At 47.4% G+C, this 21415-nt stretch overlaps 1 protein-coding gene across 1 annotated transcript in view; it reads right to left on the bottom strand.

Annotated features, from left to right (window-relative positions):
* ARHGAP35 (Rho GTPase activating protein 35) overlaps positions 1-21415 on the bottom strand; it is a 95326-nt gene that overhangs the window by 2304 nt on the left and 71607 nt on the right. The window contains exons 4-5 of the mRNA XM_087826791.1: positions 7154-7231; positions 5374-5505 (exon numbers count right to left, since the gene is read on the bottom strand). Coding sequence (XP_087682917.1) covers positions 5374-5505; positions 7154-7231 — 210 coding nt within the window. The remainder of the gene's footprint in view (positions 1-5373; positions 5506-7153; positions 7232-21415) is intronic.

Genomic DNA, 21415 nt, shown 5'->3' with positions numbered 1-21415 from the left:
GTCCACAGGCTCCTTTGAAAGTGCTGGACCTTCTCCCCACAAATAAGCCATGAGCAAGTCTGCCTGAGCCTGGAGGTTTGCGGATTCCCCAAACCCGTGTATTCTTTAGGAAACCTGTGGCTTCTGAGTTAAGAACCTCTGCAGCAGCTGACGTGCCCAGAGGGTCACAGTCTGGGGAAGCGCTCGAGAAATCTGGCTCAAGCTAGACTTCGAAGAACAGATGGAACAGAAACAGCCGCTGGGAGAGCCAGCCAGGGAGATGCAGAGAGGGCTTGCCAGGGAGTCCTGACCCACGTGGTCCTGGGTACAAATCCTACCTCCAACACCAATCAGCTATGTGACCTCGGGGAAGTGACATATGAGTGTCAGTCTCCTTGTCTATAAAAGGGGCTGATGACAGTGCCTCCCTCACTCAGTGAAGAAACCCCGTGAAGAGCACCTGGAGGCGTGTCTGACTTCCAGAAAACCAGTGAAAGGGGAAGCTGCGAAGATGGGCAGGGACGAGCTGCACGCAGAGAGCTTTCGCTGGCAGGCCAGCAAGTGTGAAACTGGGTACATTTTTTGACTTGAGAGTGATTTGATAAAAACACTTGTTTTGGGAACATTTGTCTGTTAGGAAATGACTAAAAAAACCCACAGAAATGAATTATGTGGGGCCATTATCAGCTTCATTTCTCTGAACCCAAGATTTATTTTAAGGGTTCAACCTCAAGGGCACACTTTGTCTCTGCCATGAGTTTCAAAATCCTTTCCTGTTAAGTTTCAAGAAAAAGTTTACTTAAGAACAGTAAGCTGCCAGGAGGATGAGTGGGTACACAGGAGAACATGAGCAGCATGTGCACGGCTGTCTCACTTAAAATCATCACACCCCTTTGAGGTGCGAGCTCAGCACAGGTCTCCCCTCTGTGCCACAAGACACAAACACAGCTGTGTTTGTTTTAATTAGGCGCTCGAATGGCAGCACCTTCACCTAAGAGCCAGTCTCACCCGCCCTCCTGGCTGGAGGCAGGAAATGGGGCTGGCAAGGCCACCGTCTGCCGGGATGCCCCTCTCCTTCCTATCTGCTGAGCAACAGGAGGGTTGCTTCCTCTCGCTCTTCCTTGGGGGAGGGAGGGGCAGGGTGGGGTTCACTGAGCCTGCTTTGATAGTAATTCACAGACTGCCCCAGGAATGCCAGCCTCCTTCCTGACATAGCGAGGTGCCAGACAGGGACCTCAATGGCCACCTTCTCGTGTTCCCTCTCCCTTTCTCCCATAAGTGCTGAGGAGAATCAAGCATGTGGCAGGAGGAAGAGGGAGGCCATTAAAGAGAGCAACAGGAAGCCTCCCAGTGCAAAGCCTGGCCCTGCGCCTGCCACACGACAAGCAAGGCCCATCCATCTTGCCAAAGTGAAGTCCTTCTGACTCGACATTGTCCACGTCCCTCAAGCAAGTGAATCTCTAGTGCTGAGGGACCGACTCCAGGCTCAAACTGGCAGCCTTTCCACACTAGTCCTGACACTAGCGATTTCTTAGCCCTGGATATGCTGGAACATTGGCAAGAAGATTTCTCAGTGGCTTTTTGTGCAGCCCTCGCCACCACCCAAGTGAAGGTGGGGCTGCGTTTACCCTACAGGCCGGTTAAGAAAACGTGCTCAAGAGGTGATGCCAAGGGCACAAGGCTGGTAAGGGGGAGGAGGGGTGGGCCCAGGCTCTCTCCCAGGTCAGCACACCTGCTCTGGATCACCTGCCTTCCACACACTGCAGTGTCCTCTCCAACTTCAATACTCCTCTTGGGGGGGCGGGAGGGAGGAGTTATGGAGCTTGGCCCTATAGAACAATTGAAACCACAAGAATTCAGGAGGAAGAGGAGGGAATAGCCAGAGGCCAGCAGAGACCTTGGAGACTACCTTATCACATTCCTCATAGTATATAGATAAACCAAGGCTCAAAGAAGTAAAGGTACTGGGCCAAGTTCACATACACTAGTGCCAAGGACCCTTAGTTTTGCTCTGGTTATGCCACTCTGCTGCCACCTTTGGCACCCAGGCTGCCAACCAGGCTCTAGGCTTGGATCTGCTGCTGCCCAACTCAATTCCTAGAGGAAAATCCCTGATGACCTTTGACTACCTGGCACATGTGAACCACCAGAAGAGGACAACACTCAGCTCAGTGCCACACCCCTCACTGAGGCATGCAGGCACGCCTGTGCGTAGTCCCCACCTCTCCTGGAAGATAAGGGGTGTCCTTCTCCCAGAGGCATAACCTTAGAGTAACCTGCTCAATGTCTCCTAGCCCATCAGACTGAGGCAGGGACTGGCACGTGCTAGGAGGTGAGGGACATCCCATGCCCTTAAGCAGCTATCTGGACAGACAAGAGGAAGCTGGATTCCAGGATGAGCAATGTCACAAGGCAGCACATGAACAAGAGCCAAGTGAGCAGTGAGGCTGGTCTGCCTGGTAACCGGGCAAGCCCATCATATAGTACCTGTGGCCCTAAGTGGTCTCATCTGCAAATGGGATGGTAAGCTGGTGAGCTGGCATCCTGAACCATTTTGGGTCACACATCCCTTTGACAATCTCATGAAAGCTACTCGTCTTTTCTATAGACTAAAATGTGCACATGGATCTCACATGCAGTTATAGGGGTTAATAGGGCCCTGGAGTCAAAGGTCTTTAGACTTAGAACCTCTGCACTGAGACAGAGCCAGCTGTAGGGCCCCTTCTGGTACAAAAAACAGACGACAGTGCCTGTGGGGCACTTGGTGGACCAGAGGGATTTTGGATAGGCGGTGGTGGTGGGGGTCAAAGGTATCGTGGGAGGAAAAGGAGATGTGGAACAAGAATAATTGATGATACTTTTTGAAGGCTGAGGTGAGGTGTGAAGATGAGATGGAACGGGGAAGTCAAAGCTCTTCTGTCTGCCTCATGCCACCCCTTCCGTGAAGCCTTCTACCTTACTTCCTCCTCACTGCCTTTTCTGTATTCCTAGCTCAGCTTGCTTCATTCTGCCTGGCAGATAGCTTAAATGTGCATGCAGAGAGGGCGGTGACAATGTCTCAGCACCGAAGGTCAAGCCCCAGCTTGCCACTCTCTAGCGGTATGCTGTTACTCATTTCCGAATCTCCCACGCATCACCTTGAACGTGGTGGAAAGATACCTGGTGAACAATCACAAAAATCTCTATTTTGTGGGCACATTTTCAGCATGTTCAATATTGTGAAATTATAGAGCTAACAAAACAATCTGATAGTGACCTTGGTATTTGCTGTGATGGGATCTGAAACCATTTCCAAGCCCTGAATATGCACAGACACAACAGCTCTTAGGTATTAAGTGGAACGAGCTGGTCAAGTTGATGTTGCCATGGAAACCCAGCCAGGCTGGGAAGAGCAACTTTTGGGCTTGAGAATCTTTGTTCCATGTCCCTGAACACTAAGTTTGGCGCTGCCTGGTTGCTGTCTCTGGCTCAGTTAACCACCCCTGACACACAGAGCCCCACTCCTCATTCAGCTTGCTCTGGCTGTGAGAGGTGCCAGGTCAGTGAGGCACCCCCTTACCAGGTTCAAGACACAGAGATCTAGCTAACTAGGCTGGGGCACAGGAAACACACAATAGGAAGAGGAAACAGAAAATCTCCACCCTTTTCCAGGCTGCAGTGGCAGCAAGAAGCTCCCTTCCTCAGCACTTGAAGTTGCGGAAGCTGCTGTAGAAGGGCAGCTGATTCCCTATCAATAACACCTCCCTCTCTTGCCCCCACCCCCCTCCAAAACCAAAAAATTCTACGTCAGCAATTCCCACAGAAACAATGGGATTCTATTGTGTGCAAGGACTCTAGAAGCCTCTAGATGGCGCCAAATCAAGACAAATGCTGACAGGAATCCCCCCAGCTCCCAGCAAGCTGGGTACCAGCCTACACCTCCTCTTCCTAACTTCCACCCAGAGACAAGACCAGGTAGAAAGAAAGCTGGCTCCAGTGGAGGTTTCCTACGTGTTTCATATTTGGGCCACCCTGGAGTCTGCTGGAGAAGGGATTGCTGGGAGGACCTCCATCAGGGCAGCAGGATCAGAGAAGCCAGCACCTGTCCCCACCCCCTAACTTATCTGGAGAAACCCTGACTCCTGTCCTGAAAAGGGAGATGGGAAAAAAGGCCAGGTTAGCCTATGGCAGCCCCAGAACTATATGTTTCTGCCTCATCGCTGGTGGGCTTGGATAGGATTAGGAGCTATAAGCAATTTTAATCCATCAAGACCATGGGGGTAAATATGGTGAAGGCAGCACCCAGGTTGTGGAAACAAACATCATGGGAAATGCACCCAGCATCAATCAGGTCCTAATAGGAGCACCTTCACAGCTTCTGCCAGCACCTCTAGTCCCTGAAGCCACTAAGAGTCTGTGACCCAGAACTTAAAGCCCTGCTGATCTGTGACCTCCCTCAAATTTCTGCCCACACCATCAGCCTTGCAAGTGAACCATGCTTGCTTAAAACTCCCTCTTTTGAGTTGGGCAGTGACAAGATGAGACTAATGTCCTGGGGTCTGAGGAACATGGCACCCCTTGGCCACTGGCAAAGACACTCCCTTTCTGCTGCAGAGCAATGGCTGCTTCTGGGGATTTTGGTCTACCAGAAGTGCAAAGAAGGTAGAAAGTGCCACGTGGGTAAGCTCCAAAGGTGAGGTCCCTTCTGCAGCACTACACAAAGTCCAGGAAAGGCTGCCCAGTGGGAAGGCTCCCTCCCAACTGGATGGACAAATGACTCCTGAGACAGGCAGGCCAGGGCAGGAACAGCTGGCGAGGCAGGCAGACGGCATGCAAAGGTGACCCTTAAAATCAGAGGTGCTAACATGCTGCAGGCCCAAGTGATCACCTGGTAAGGCCATTGGCACTGCTCCTTTCCCTCCAGAGGCTGGCTGCCTGGCCCCAGACTATGTTACTTTCCTTGTATGAGAGATGGGAGGAGAGGGGTGAGCGAGAGGTAGGGAAAAGCAAGTAACACCTACCTCTCAACAGGGCCTGTTGTAGCGCTGCCGCTAGACCTTTCCTGATCTCATTTCATAAACAGGAGTGGGGACAGTAACATAGGAAACAAAGGTGAGAGAACATAACACTATGCACAAGCAAAGGAGCAGGGATTCGACCTCCGTTTGACATCCAAACTAGGCTCTTAACTCATGAACTTGGGGGGACCCTCAGAGCAGCAACTCTACAAAGGCATAGGCCTCATTTGCAAGTTCCTTTGGTGTCGTCTTGTTAGTTCCCTTTCCTATGTCCTTTAAATCTCAGCTCCAAGAGCCATAGTGCTCACCCCCAAGGGCAGGACTCATTCTTATGGTGCTGCACCCTCTTCCCTCTCTCTCCATGTGCCCATGAGCAGGCTGGGTTGCCAGTACTCACTGTGTGCCTCCACCAGATCAATCTGCATGTTGTATGGGACCAGGGGGTCAGGCAGCTCTGAGAAAAAGCTCTTCATGGCACCAGCCACAGTGTTCACTGTAAAGTCTTTCTCTGCCAAGTCCAAGTTGTGGTCTGAAAGGAAGTTGGGAGAGTGAAGCCATGTTGATCCAAGCTGGGCAGAAGCAAAAGGAAAACCCAGTGCTTGGGGGAAGTCAGAGACCTCGAGGACCCTGGGATGCTGCCCAGGGCTGGCCTGAAGCCTGGCAGGGCCTTGGGATTATCATAGACTGGACAGGAGCATCCCTGGTGCTGCTAAAAAAAGGTTCTCAGATTCACAGACACAGGCTGATGGCCAATGCCTCCTTCCAAGGTCACCCTGTGGCAGAGCCATCTGGTTAGCTCCCCATGTCTGCTTGGATGTGTTGCTCCCTTTTCCTGACCACCCCTCCTCCCCCCAGAAGAAAGGAATGGGGCTTTCCTAAAAGGCAGACTCACTTTCACGATGGGTTACAAATATATCACCAACAATCTTGACCAATGTCACCCCAATAAATTCAATTAAAAAGACAAAAAACCACAAACAATCCTGACTGCTGCCCCCATCCTTGTCCCTTACGATGGCAGGACAGACAGGCTTGTTTTTCCCCTCTGGCATGAGACTACTGACCTCTGTCTCCAATTTTTCTTTTCAGACTTTACTGCACTCCTGATTTGTAAGAAACTGTCTACTGATAGTATTAGCTGTTCCCATTTGGGGGTACAAGCTGTGTTAGATTCTTGCACACACAGTACAGTGCATACCCAAGTGTGTGGCTACACCCTCATTTTGACCTCCTGCTTTCTATCCCGCAAGATTAACAGGTGTTCCCCTTCTCTCGTGTGTCACCTCCTCCCACTGCCCACTAGCAGAGACTGACTGCAGTGTTGCAAAGTGCTATGGCCCCTGGTGCCTGGGCAGGGTGCCTGCTCCTGCTGTGCACTGGCAGCTGCTCTGTCATGCAGGCCCGCACGCGCTGCTTGGCTTCTGAGCCTGCCTTGGTCTCCTCAGGCTCAGCCATTTGTTGAGTCTAACCTTACTTTGATCCTTACCTTACCTTCCTCTCTGGCCAGTGACATCTGAGAACTTTGATTGCTTTGGCTCATGTGCTTCTGGCACTGGTGGGTGAGGCCTCTTGTCCCACAGTTCTAAGAGGTACAGTCTGGCCGATGGTTGGGGTGAAATAGATTTGGCCTCTTAGGAGACAGGTGTCCCTGCCAAGAGCGAGTCTAACTCATGAGAGTTCAGCTTTGGAAGTCCCAAGGCTCAACCAATCACAAAATGCTCCCTTGCTTTCTTCTCCTGTGCAGGGACTTTGTGAGAAGGCACTCCTGGGGTCCTGGCAAAATAGGATTTTTTTCTCAACCCAACCTTTATATCACATGCAAGTAATTACACCTGCATGGCCCAGTCACAGGAAAGCAAGGCCTTCAGTGGCGAATGAGGCATGTGCCAGGGTGACCCAGAACAGAGTCTGTGGGAGGTGATAGGCTGACATAGGCTTGGCAGGGTGACATTTCCGTTTGCTGACGGGGCCTGTTCCCCTGTCCTCTGTGCAGTGTGACCATGAAGGCAACGCGAACTGGGGCCAAACGCTTTCTCTTTCTCAGTCACCAACCGGCACCTCTTGCTTTGGGGCTGTGTGTGGCAGGAGCACCTCCAGGGCTAAATGCAGCTCCCTCAAGGGGCTCCACTGGCAGTTCGGCTATCTCAGTCACCTTGACTGGTGGGCTATGGCCTTACCTTGATCAAACTGTCTCTGCAGACTCTCCATCTCTGACTTGTTCCCGCTGACCCGGTAGATGCCTTCAGTGCTCAGTCCTGAGGAGAAGCAAGACGGTGTCTTAAGAGCAGGCAGTGGAGAGCAGGGGATGAGGGGGACAGACTCCAGGAGAGAGGGCGGGAGCCACGAGGCACCCTCTGTGGCGCTTTCTTAGATGCTTCAACCTACTTCCCCCATATTCTTTTTCACTTAAAAATGTAAAACACTTGATTTTGTAAAAAATAAAATAAAGAAATACATCAGCCAAAGATAACTTTGTCCACAGTTTAATGTATACTCTTGAATTTTTTTTAAACAAAATGGAGATAATACTGTTTTAACTCACCCTTTTCACTTACAAGTATGTTGTGAACTTACTCTAATCATTAAATATTCTTATTTTCTTACAACATGATTTTAAAGATATCAAAGGATATAATAACTTTAAAAATAGTCCTATTGTTAATCATTTAGGTTTTACCAAGTTTTCACTGTTAGAAATAACCCACAATTATGTTTTTTTTTGGATCGCTAGTTTAACAGGTTCTTGGCCGTGTGTATCTCTTACTATGTGAATTTCCTATTCATATTCTTGCTCATTTTCCTCTAAGAGCAGTTCTTATTCTGTACTTGAAAGAGGTCTTAGAATATTAAGCAGTTGCCTGTGTTATTGTTATAAACACTTACATTTCCCCCTTTTTGTTATCTGTCTTCTACTTTTGTATATTAAAGTTTTTGAAGTACATATTTCAAAACTTTTAGGTTTTCAAGACCAGTCATTTTCTTATGATGTCTTCCTTCGTTTTTATGCTTAGAATGAATTTTCGTATTCTTAGGTCAAATAGTTTCTATTTCTTCCTCCTTTTACACCTTTTAAAAAAAATTATTTTACTTTTTTAATATGTCTTTATTGATTTCAGAGAGAGGAAAGGAAAGGGAGAGCGAGAGATAGAAACATCAATGATGAGAGTGTCACTGATTGGCTGCCTCCTGCATGCCCCCTGATGTGCCCTGACCGGAAATTGAACTTCAATCTCCTGGATCATAGGTCGATGCTCAACTGCTGAGCCATGCTGGTTGCCCCCCCCCCCCCCTTTTAACCATTTAACGCTGTGGTTCTTCTGAAACTAACTGGGTGTACCATGTTAGGTAACGGAAAAAAACAATACTAAAATTCAATTAAATGGTATAGAATACAAAGAATCAGGTGAAGGATGGCTCCGCTCTTCACTCCCCACCCCTTGGCAGAGGAGTAGATTCTAAGCACTGTCCACTGACTCCATCTCCCCTTCTCAGGGAAGGAAAGTCCACTGTTGCTCCCCTTAGATCACAGTTTAAAGGACAATTAAGTCACTGTGCAAACTCATGGCCACACCAACCCCGGTGCCTTCTGAAGACTGGTTCAAGCAGCTCTGGCTGGCTGATGGGGCACTGAGGAAGTGCCCTGGAGCTAACTGCACACCAGAAGGCAGCGTAGGCAGTGGAGAGAGGACAAGGCCCTGCAATCAATTAGTAGGCTCCTGAGAGCCAAGTTCTCAATGTCAGTTATCACTGTAATTGCCGCCTCTGGAGAGGCACCCATCAGGCGAGATAAAGGCAGCTAGCCTGCCTATTCCTGGGGCCCCAGGTTAGTGGCAGGTGAACTCTGGAGAACATGGAAGCAAAAGTCATCAATTCCGTGGCTTAAAAGCTGTTTAATTGAACACAGGTCTTTCACCCCAGAGAAAAGGGGGTTAATGGATTGGTTCCAAGGACACCCTATTGTGCAATGTCTAGCTTGCAAAGGAGCTGCCATCACTGTACTTGGTGAGAGGAGTGCAGACACTTTCTGAACCTGAGGCCCTGGATGCACCTCGGCTCAGTGGTGACCTCTCCCACTGCCTTCCCTTTTGAAGTTAAGGTGTTTTCCTGCATCCATCCACCCTCAGTCCCCAATGGTAGGAGTTACTGGAATGAACAGAATACAAATGAGAAAAGTGAGGTTCAGAAAGTCCTTGGCCCAAATTGTACAGCGATAAGAGTGGTCTAAGGTCAAATTGTACAGCGGTAGAGTGGTCTAAGGCCAGGGCCTTTTCCACCGAATGTCCACACTCTTCCGGAAGTTGCTTGACATTTATCCACTAGGCTGAAGCTCAGACCAGTCTTTCCCCCAGAAATACCACACTTGAATGAAGTCCACTAGCCCTCAGCATTCTGGGTAGCTCTTGAGATGGCACATCCTCTACTGCTGCTAACCCAAAGTCAGAGGTCAGGGGATGGATCTTGTGCACCATTCCTAGTTAGTAAATTTACAACTGTCTCTTTTCTCGGTGACCTCTCTAAACTGTTTGCAGATGCATTTAACTTTCATCTCAGGTGACACATATCACACACTCAGACATCATCCACATGTGGGCAAGCCCTGGGTGGGTATGTGTCAGCAAGCTCAAGCCTTCACCACTGGGCTGCAAAAACTATTTTCTAGGTACTTTTCCCTTGACCTATTATCCCTCACTAATACAAAGAAAACAATGGAACAAGCAGCAGGAACTCTTAAGTCCTTGACAATGTCGCACTGCCCACTGTTCAGAGCCCATGTGCAGAGGCACTCTCTCAACTACAGATTCTGACAGCCTCAGGCCATTCCATCATCTCTGGCAACCCTGACCTTCAGCTAAGACAGAGGAGTCCTCCACATTGTCTCCTAATGGCCACTTGCCCAGCACCACAGGGCAGAAAACAAAGTGCAAATTAGCTATCTGGAAATGATCAGAGGTATGGACCTGCCGAAACCTCACTAGATCCATGATCACAAAAAGGGAAGCATTTGAAAGTGCAAGGCCAGCTCCACAGCATCAATTAATCATCAACTTAGTATTTCCTGTAATGTGGATGCATGTTTACTTTACGAAATCCCATTTTAAAATAGCAATTCAACCGCTGCCCCACACAACACCATGACATAATTTAGGAAAGGTATTATTTGCTTGGCCAGTACTTTTCACAACTACTAATTAGACATCAATTAAATAAAAACAAAAACTGTAGCACAGACTGTGAATGCCACAAAGGCTGTTAGTAAAATAGAGGGCTAGTGACATGGGTGAGGACACAGGTGAGAACTAGGCTGCCTGACAACATGGGCAGCTTGCCAAGGAGCCCAAACCAAAGCAGGAAAGGGCCGAGGTCCTGAAGGCAGAGAGGCTGGATTCTAAGGGGTGTGCGTCCTGGGACCCAAAGACCCACACAGAAACACTCCAGGGGTGACTGGCTCACACCTGCCAGCAGAAAGCAGAGTCCTTACCAACAGTAACCTCCATCCATGCCCACAAGTCCACATGGGAAAGCTTCAACCTTAAACTCTGAGGCATCTCTACACACCAGAAATCACCAAAAACCTACTGCCAACCAGTCTTGGTGACAGGACTTTTATCTTAAAAAAAAAAAAAAAAAAAAAAAGGCCCTACTGATTTCAAATATCTACTATGCTTTATGTTTAAGTTAATCTTTGGCAACAGAACAAGAGAAAGTTCAGAATGGCCATGGACACTATCTTCAAATATCTGAACAACTGCCATGTAGAACAGTCTTGTTCAATGGCTCAAGAGAACAGAGATCCAGCTAAGAATGGAAATTATAGGAAGGCAAATATTCTCTCAATATATAAAATAATTATGCATAGGTACAGCTGTCATTCCTCGGAATGGGCCAGAGCTTTTAAACTCCCTCCTCACAGACAGCCATCTGTCTGGAATGCTGTTTAAAAAGATTAGTACCTGGTCTAGGGAGATAGTTGATAACAACAATATTAAACCATTTACTGACTGCTTACTATGTGTGGGGCACATAATGCTAAGTGCTTACCATACATTTTACATTAATTCTCACGACAGCCCCAGAGAGGTTATTATTACTCCCATTTTAGAGATGGGAATGCAGAGGCTAAGGGGTAACACACACCAGGTCAGAGAGCAAGTGGATTGAGATTTGAACCCCTTCCAATCCTAGAGTCTGTGTTCTTTTACTTTTATGTTTGAAATCACTGGTTCTCAAAATCGCAGGTGTCTGAATCACCTGAAAGGCTTGTTATAATTCAGGCTCCAGGGCTCCACTTGTAGAAGTTTCTTATTCTCTCTCTCTCTGGAGTGGGCCCAAGAACCCACATTTCACACATTCTGGGTGATGCTGCGGCTGCTGGTCAGGGAGCTACCCTGAAAATTGCCTCTAGAAGATGATGGCTCAGGCCTCTAAGGTCTCTTTGACTCCTGAATTCTACCATTCAATAAAATGGGGGGGGGGGGGGCACGATACACAAGGAAAAAGAAATACCAGATACTTTAGGAACAAAGTATTTCCAAAAAGTACTAAATTTGCTGCATTTTATATTTATATTTACTGAGCACTCACATGGCAGGTAAGTTCCTTTCCAAGGCCTTTCAGGCATGACCTCCCTCAAAACTATCTTGGTGACATAAGAAGGCTAGATGGCCCACCAATGCCAGACCATGGGCTAAGATCGGGCATATTTTACCCTGGTTTTCCCATCAGAGCAAATGCCGCTGACCCTGGCTCCCGAGAGATGCACCTGTGGCATTTACCTGGCAGACTAAGGGCATGAGGAAAACAGACTGGTGACCAGCAGGAGTTTGGAAATCAAGGGGAGAATCACCTCCTGCACTGGTATGTGTCTGGTTTTCTGAAATGTCCAAACAAATTTTTATTCCTGGATTGCAAGCACCATGTCTCAGCACCAGTGCTCTTGGCCAGAATCTTCCTGCAGCTGGCCAGGGTCAGACTGCACCTCTGCTCAACCACACCAGGACTCAGCTCCTCCTAAGTTTCCTTTCTAGTACAAATCAGTGCTTCCTCCAAGACAAACTCTGACTTTTTTTTACTTTCTATATTTAGATATAAAAACTCAGCACTTTAGTCCTTTAAAGAAACTTAATTGGTGCTGCCAGTGCTCTAAAGTGCCCCACATCAAATAGGTCTTAACTTCTGAACAACTTTTGTGGAAAGAAGCTCATCTAATAGACTAAGTTCCTTCTCTTTCATGCCTCTAATAGGGAATCTCAGGCAGGCCAAATTTCCAGGCCAGAGGGGTGCTGAGAACTCAGGGAGAGAAGGAAAGCATAAAAAAATCCAAACTGTCTTGGAGAGGACTGACCTCTGGGGAACACCGGAGTAATATAAGCCCTCCTTATAGGTCAAATGCCAACTAAGTATATCTACTGTCTATTGCCTTCTGAGGATCACACTGCAGCACCCCCACCTCTATGGAAGATGAAAGAAAGAGGGGACAGTAGAGCATTTAAGTCAAAAGCAGAAGCCACTTGTTGGCTCTAAGACCCCGGGCAACTGTGCCTCAATTTCCTTCTCTGCACAACAGACAGACCAGTGCCCATTTCATACCCTGCTGGTATGCATTTAGGAGATCTTAGCAAAGGGCTGAGAGAGTAGATATTATCCTAATGACCTAAGTGGAAAGCAAGTTAGAAAGTGGAGGAGTTTTGTTGTCAGGGAGTCCTGACCCTAACTTCCGCTCATCTGACTAGACAATGGATTAACACCTACCTCCTTAGACTACTGAAAGGAATAAATAAGATAACCTAGGCAAAGTCCACAGCATAACGCCTGCCATTTCCTTTTCTTTTTTCTACACTCTTAACAAGCCTCAAGAGCAGCGTTTGCCTGTAGGCATGGCCTATGCAGGAGGCTCAGCCTAAACAAGCCAGTCTGCAGAAAAATATTTTAAAGCATGCATGGGCTTTCACACCAGTGACCTCAATTCTGATCCTGGGGTCCTCATCAAACATCAGGTTGTTTATTAATGACTTTGTCAAGATGTGAACACGAAGATTACACATAGGAAAAAATGGCTAGCATACTGAAATAGTAATAATGATAAAAATAATAATATGAATGATAATAAAAAAGCCAGGCACTTTTCTAAGCTCTTCACTAGAATTATCACAGTGAACTCACTCAGTAATTCCTTGTGGTAAATATTACTTTTATTCCTTTTATGTAGACAGCAAATGGAGGCTCAGAGAGGCTAAGTCACTTGCCCAAGGTCACAGAGCTGGGTAAGTAGTGGGGGCAGGATCTGAACTGACTCACTCAAGTCTCTGCCTCAATGATTGTGCATTTAAACATTATGCTACTGCCTCCGATGTTAACTCCCTGTTCCCTTCTGCCTTAAATATTGTATGTAGGGTACATCCCATAAATGCCAGATTCATTATGGGTTATAAGGATTTTCCATTCCTCCCTTTGTTTAGTCACATGCATCCATGTCTTCATTCACACCCCGCTCAATGTTCTCATCTGTCAATTGAAGGACTGAGTAGGAAGAGCCAGAGGAAAAATGTGGCCTCCTCTTCAAAGAGAAAGCAGCCAATGGAAAGTGTCCTGGCTTTATTCCTATGATAAAGTTCTACTATTGATAACATTACAGAGTCCCCACCAGATCTCCCTGTTGCCTTCCTGTTTTGGATGTGCTCAGAATGATTTTCTGGCTCTTCTATTACTTGAACACTAGGGTCACTCTGGCCCCTCCAGTGCCCCTTTGTTAGCTGTCTTTCCTTGGCAATTTCCTCGTCAATCAAGATCTGTTTCTGGCAATGCCAGACCTTCTTTCTCCCCACGACAGAATGCCGCTAACACTCTATTATGACTGCCTGACCGGGTGTTAGCCCCACAACTAGGCACTGTGGCTTTATAAATTTCCAACGCCATTGTATGTACACACAGCCGTGCCATAAATCTCTAGGCTGAGGAAGGGAGAGAGAGATCTGGAGGGGAAGAGATGAAAATATCACACCAGGTCTGGGGCATCATATGGCTCTAGCATCTGGCTGATCCTTTATAAGCTGCCCATGTACTTCTTGTCATTAACTGTGAAAGAGGGCTTCTGAACCCTGCTGAGCCAAACAAGGGGCTCTGTTTTCCTCCCTGACTTTCAAGAAAACGCATACCCCAATAGATGTGTTTAAGAAACCGCAATGGCCCAGCCAGTGTGGCTCAGCCGTTGAGTATCGACGTATGATCCAGGAGATCACGGTTTGATTCCAGGTCAGGGCACATGCCCGGTATGCAGGCTTGATCCCCAGTGGGGGATGTGCAGGAGGCAGCCAATCAATGACTCTCACCATTGATGTTTCTATCTATCTCTTTCTCGCTCTCCCCTCCTCTCTCTGAAACCAATAAAGACATCTTTAAAGGAAAAGAAAAAGAAACCATGATGACAAAGTGAACTTCACAGCAGCCCCAGAATTGATGCTGCCTGTTCTGGGGAGCCTGGGATGGAGGGCAGAGAAGAGTGTGACCCATAATTGATGAGCAGGCTGCGCTCTGCAAAGCCACGAGCAGCTGGGGGGCCCTCCTGCCAAGACTGCCAGCGTCCTTTGGATTCTGAGTGTGACTTCACCAGTACAAGCCCGGGGATGTAAGTGTGACTCTGAGGTCGAGCCAGTGACACTACAGTGAGGGGTTTCACTGGCTAAACAAAGAACTACCAACAAAGAAACAGTCCCAACTAGCACACAGGTACAGTATGTCGCCACCATCACCACCATCTCCATGCATGCAATGTCAACTTCCCTTCCACAGCAGTGCCCTCTCCCCGCCCAAGTACAAAAGTTCCTTGAGGTCAGAGGGAGATTCCTCCCAAGCATTAATGAGAGCAGAGGTACATGCCCTTGACCGGAAAACAAACCCACGACCCTTTGGGGCATGAGCTGATGCTCTAACCACTGAGCAACAATGGCCACAGCCAGGGGGGGACATGGTTTGGCTTTGGTGGAGATCCCCCACAAGAGGGCTGCATCCCTTCCCAGAAGTTGGACACACACACACGAAGGAGGAGGGAGAACAGGCCAAAGGAGCTCCCCAGGTAATTCAATGGCACAGTCAGGCCAATTCCACAAAGGCCCACAGAACGGGCAGCCAACTGTGGGTACTACTGTCCCCTGGGCCACTCTTCCCGGACAGCCTGTGGGGTGGGCAGTCTCCTCTGCTCTCATCTGGCCCAGGACAACTGGACTGTCTCAGTGAGCTCACTGCTGCGGAGGGAAAGTGCAAGAGGAACAGCCAGGCCAGGAGGGCCTGTCGGAACTGTCTCAGGGATTTGGGCTCCCACCAGACTATTTCTGTCTTGGCTGCAAGGGCAGGATTCCTCTGTGGAACAAGCCTTCCTTCTCTTTGGCTGCTGGGCTCTCCAGGCAGCGTGCCAGGCCATGCTGTTCCGATCAGGGCACTGGGTCCCGAGGAAATCTGCTAGCAGTGCCGAGTCACAAGCTCCATGAACTCTGCTTATCCGCAAGAGGCAAAAGTGGAGCTCCCTGCTCACTTTGATGGCACGGGGGCATTTCTGGAAGGCAAGTGACCTGTGTTTACCATACAAGCAAGCAGAGAAGGTGAGGGTGGTGAGAAATGGGCATATGGGAGGTAGTCAAAAACAGTAAAGAAAGATTTGTTTGAAAAGTATTTGGATAATGGGAAAGCAACTGGCTAACAAACCTGGAATTATAGGGGAGGGAGAGATTAAGTAACATAGAACCCCCATAAAAATCACAGCATATGAAACCACACACCTCATATTTTAGCACTTTGTCATCAATTCAAAGCAGTATAAATACGGCAATTACTTACATAAAGCCTGTTGGTGTATTCAAACTGTAACTGCATCTATTAAACTGTTACAGTGATAGATGGGAGTATCTATCCTGAAATTAACTGCCTTCTCTGAAAGACAGAATTACAGAGATGGAGGCTGACTGCAGGGAAATAACTGACTGGATTGAACAGCTCTAGTTGCACCAAATCTCCACGACAGCTCCAGAAAATGCCTACGATGAATGTGGATGAAAATTCAGAGGCTTTTATTTAGGGCAGCTGCTCCTCAAGTGGGAAGGAACTTAGTAAACTTCTTTTTTTTAGTGTATGGGTTCTTGACTTCATGCAGGAAAGATTTCACAATATGAATCCAGGTGACTGTGAGAGTTTATTAAAGCTGGGAACAGTGAACAAGGAAGGGCTCAGGATAGAAGCAGCAACAAGAGAGAGCCCAGGTGAGGCTGCTGTAGCTCACTGGGAAGTAAGTCACAGTGACAAAAGTGAGCCAAGGCAGGGCTGCTGTCAGCTCACTGAAAAGTCAGAGAAAAGGGGGCCTTGGAGACAGGTTTAGGGGGTTTGCCTGGCATGAGCTGCCGCTGCCTGCTTGCTGCTCCCCTAGTTGCAGGTCTTGTGGGGATCCCCTTAGTTTAGGAAAGAAAAGTAAAGATGCACACCTCAGACGGAAGAAAGGCGTGGTGTGCTCCTGAGGGAAAATCGCCCTCAGCAAACTTCTAAATCCAGTTTAGTCTGATGCTAGAAAGCTCACAGCTTCCCAGAAGGAAGGGCTGGAATGCAGGCCCTTTCCACTCCCATGCTGTGAGTGGCCTCTGCCTAAAGGACTAGGGACTTGTTTCCTTCCTATAAAAAGGGCTTAGTGCTACTTTGAGATTAATACTGTCCTCTGAATCACGGGAGGTCAGCTAATAAAGCGTCTACAGTGCTCTGGGAAGCTCTTCCTGCTGCTCCTTCCCAGCCTCAGGGGACTCAGCCTCCTCAGTCCTAGGTGCCCTCTGAGGGGCAGAGGAAGGTCTTAAGCTTAGGAACCTGTGGGGAGGGCAGGGGCAGTGTGGTATAATATAAAATATGTATTTGGTCTTTGTCCCCAGTTCCTGCAACAGAGCTCCTAAAACTCTTGGAATTTCCTGAGTGATAGGAGTGTCTTCTGTTTGAGTTTATAATGAGGCGACTATTGGGGGCCCCTAGATAGCTTCAGGATAGAGATTGGTCACCAGAAAGACCAAGTCTTGATTAAAGGGTCAGAACTTTCAGCCCCATACAACCTCCAGGGAGGGAAGAGGGGCTTGGAAATTGAGTTCTGTCTCCAATATTAAATGATTTAATCAATTATGCCTGCGTCATGGAAGCTCTATTACAGCCCTAAACAGGGTCTGGAAAGCTTCCAGGTTGGTGAACACATTGAGGTGCTGGGAGGGTGACATGTCTGGAGAGAGCATGAAAGCTCTGTATACCTTACCCTGTTCTACAAATCTCTTCCACTGGGGTGTTTTGGAGTTGTATCCTTTATAATAAACTGTAATACAGAATACAGCATTTTCCTGAGTTCTGTGAGTATTCTAGCAAATTACTGAACCTGGGGGAAGGTGTGGGAACCCCCAATTTTGTGGCCAAGTCAGACAGAAGTGTGGGTAACCTGGAGACCCAATATTTGCAACTGGTGTCTGAAAAGAGGACTGTCTTGTGGAATTAAGCCTTGTAGAGTTTGATGCTACCTCTGGGTAGTGTCAGAATTGAGTTGCAGGACACCTAGTTGGTGTCAGAGTAGAAGTGGTGCTGGGAAAGGCCCTAGATATTTGGTGTCAGGAGGAAAAACCAAACCCTCTCATGTAGATAGAGAGAAAGAAGGCTGTCTGGTGTAGGGAGCAGAGTCCAATATTAGCTGGCCTGACTCTACTGCTCTATGAGTTGCCAGGGCCCCACTTGATTGGTCTCTTTTGGGTTTCGAATGACCTCAGTGAAGGGAGGCAATATGGCCAAGATGGTAATGACTCTGGGTTAAAAATGCCAGCTCCTATCTTCCTTTCTGAACCCCGTTTTCCTCATCAGAAATTGGAAATTACACCTATCTCAGAGCATTGCTATGCGGGTGAAATGAGATTCGTGGAAACTGAGCACTGGGCCCAGCAATGTGAGCTCCAAACTGACACTCAGCACATTATCTCCCTTAATCCACACAGCCACCTTGCAAGAGCTATTTTCATGTTCATCTTACAGCCAAGAAAACCGAGACTCAGAGAAATGAAGGAACTTGCCCAGGTCACACCTGCCATACTGCCCACAGATGCCGCTCCGGCCTCTCTGTGAAAGGCTGTGCTGCATGCTAGAACTAAATAAAGAGCCTTTGCCAATGAGATTAAGCAATCTGGGAGTTCACTGACAGCTGTAGGAAATCAGCTTGAGTAATAGTTTGGCCTTTTGTCCTCTTGTCTCCAAGCAGGGCAACATTATAATTTGCTCTCAGTTAGTTATGAACCTGAAAAATATATGCATATTACTAATTCCAAACACTTGGCAGCCATTTACCATTTACTAGTTTGGTGGGGTTTTGGAAGGGCTATTTCAGGAAAGACTGGGTTGGTGTTTTCTGAAGAACTGTGCACCACCCATCCAAGTGTTCCCTAATGGGGGCGTGTTTCTGGTGATCACGGAGAAAACATAAGGGAGAAAACTGAGGGAGTCATTAAGCTCCAGCACCCCCGATGGCTGTCTCTTTTCAATCTATAACGTGGAGGTGAGATACCGGAAATAAAGCCAGGAGCTAACATTACCACGTTAAAACAGGTTTATTACCTGCTTTTACTGTCATGAGGATGTGGGATCAGTGACTCTGCATCTTGGAAAGGATCCAGGGGGAGAGGATAGGCGCACAGTAAAGCTACAGGTGGACTATAACCACACGGGGCCACTGGGTGCCCGGAATCACCCTGAAGCTATGAGGTCTCCTGCCTGGACTGCTAGGAAGAGCAAATTATTGATCTAGGCTCAGTCACTTCAACCTTGTTCACCCTTTAAGTCCCAACAACTCTTCCTCCCAGCCTACCACTCTCTCTTTTGCAAGCTCTAAGTGGTTTAGAGCCAAATCCTTTTACCTTTATTGGATCATAAACTCCTGAGGACAAGGGTGTGCCTTCATCCTTGCTCTGAATCACTGGTTTACTCCACAAACACGGGGCTGCACAGCAGTCTTTAACTAGGAAGGAAAAGACTCCCCTCACTCTGACAACCTAGCAAAGGCTGTAGATTCTGCTCCTTCCACAAAGTATGCGTGCAAACACGTACACACAAAATCTCTGCTCTAACCTTCAGGGGTTCACAGACCTCCAAAGCCCATCCATGGGCCCTAGGTTAAGCACCCCTAAAGTAAGTCCACCTGCTTGTACAGCCCTTCAAGTCAGAGACTCCCAGGGTCTGAGTATCTGCTTTTCCCCAAGTTACTGCTCTAACTGCACCAAGCCCCTTAAACAACTCTTTAAGCCAACACCAAAGACAGCCCGCGTGGCAGGGAACACTGCAGCTTTCAAAGGTGAAACAAACCTTGTATGCAACATTAGAGCCTTGGTAAGAAAAAAGAAAAGCCAAAGTGGAGGCAGACTCTAGCCGACAAGAGAGCTCTAAGTGATCACCTTGTATCTAGTGACTTTATTTCCTTATCTGCCCTAAGCTAATTTAGCAATGAGGAAGAAGTCACGTACACCTTCAGTAAATACCTGAGTGCCTACTACCTCAGGTGCTATGCCAGTCCCTGCCTTTGAGGTCCTTACAGCGTAGCAGTGTTGCAGGAAATGGAGAAGCAAAGTGGCAAAGACAATGCAGAGTGGGCACACTCCAACAGGGTTGGCGTATCAGGAAAGAACCTACGATTCTTCTGGTAGTGACACCTTACTTAGCCTTGGGCAGATGGGAAGGGGTGCTCAGGAAAGGATTCCTGAAAATGAGAGGACAGACAGAGAAATAAAGGTGGAGATAAACTTAGAAGTGAGTCCAACTCAGGAACACTTGTAGCAGAGAGGTCTAAAGATGGTGTGAGTGGATCTCTTCCAGAGCACTATGAGAGAAAATTTACTGCTTCTTTCAGGCAAATGACACCCCACAGATAACAACAATTCATTCAGCAGTTATTTAGGACAGACGATCAAGCGCTCTTGTCTTCAGACCCTTGAAGGAAGAGGGTGTTTTCTAATGGTCTGCCCATTGCTGCTCAGATTAGCCAGGATGTAAATGTTCACTTGAGTCACTGGGCCTCTGACGCTGTCTCCACCCAGCCCCTGCTTGCTCCTGATGGTTGAACAAGTGCCTCAAGGCCTCGAGCAGTCCCAGGGTGTGAAAGAAAAGTGAAATCACCAGGCAATGAGGAATCTTTGTCAGAGTAGGTCACTTCTCTAAGGATCTACCCCTGAATTAATACAGGCTACTACTGAAAAAGTCAAAGTATCAAACCTTCAGTAAAAACATCTACTCATCTATCCTCCAATTACTATTATTATTAAACAGCTTTACTGGCACCATACAATTTACCCACTGAAAGTATACAATTCAATGGCTTTTAAAGTAAATTTACAGAACTCTGTAGCCATCACCACAATCAATTTTGGAACATCTTCATCAATCTGAAAAGAAACTATACCCATTAGCAGCCACTCCAACTTCCTCCCTCCTCAAAGCCTCTGGCAACCGCTAATCTACTTTCTGTCTTTGTAGATTTGGCTATTTTGGACATTTTGTATAAATGGAATTCTAGAATATGTACTCTTTTGTGACTGTTGTCTTTCAATTTAGCATAATGTTTTTAAGAATCATCCACGTTGTAGTATGTACAGTTGTTCCTTGGTATCCACCGGGGACTGGTGCCAGGAACCCCTGCAGATACCAAACTTCATGGGTGCTCAAGTCCTTTATATAAAACAGTGTAGTATTTTCATATAACCAATGCACATCCTCCCCTACACTTTAAATCATCTCTAGATTACTTATAATACCTAATACAATGTAAACAGTTGTTATACTGGATTGTTTAGGGAAAAATGACAACGAAAAAAGTCTGTACATGTTCAGTACAGACGCACCACCATAGGCCTAATTACATAGTACATGTTAGCAACAAGGTAACATTTTTCTTGTTCCACAGTTGGCTGAATCTAAGAATGTAGAACCCATGGATATGGACAGTTGACTGTATAGGTTCTTCATTCCTTTTTATAGATGAATGATATTGCATCGTGTGGATAGACGGCATGGTATGTCATCAGTTGGACATTTTGCCTATTCTAAATAATGCTGCCTCTCCATGTTATTTTGAACCCTAAATTCTAAAGTGACTGACAAACACTTCCCTAAACTTGGGAAAGATGTATTTGAAACTTCATGGCCAACCCCACCGTCGGGACACCAAGTCTCCCCTTAGCCCTGGTAGCCTGGTTCACTCTCAACCTTCCCCCTGCTCTGCTGACTCGCAGCTCCTTCCCTTCCAAGCCTTCTATTTAAATACCCTTCCTCAAACGCTCACACACATTCCCTGAACTGTCAGCAAGACACCTGGACCCTCACACTAAGAACACAGGGAAATTTGTTCCCACTCAGATGTTGCAACCTTGCTAGAGACCTTAGTATTACATGCATCTTTTTACTTCTCC

This window comes from Miniopterus natalensis, chromosome 18 (genome assembly GCF_054644295.1).
Source record: "Miniopterus natalensis isolate mMinNat1 chromosome 18, mMinNat1.hap1, whole genome shotgun sequence".
Lineage (NCBI taxonomy): Eukaryota > Metazoa > Chordata > Mammalia > Chiroptera > Miniopteridae > Miniopterus > Miniopterus natalensis.
The sequence above is the reverse complement of the archived record's forward strand: the minus strand, read 5'-3'. Positions and strand labels throughout refer to the sequence as shown.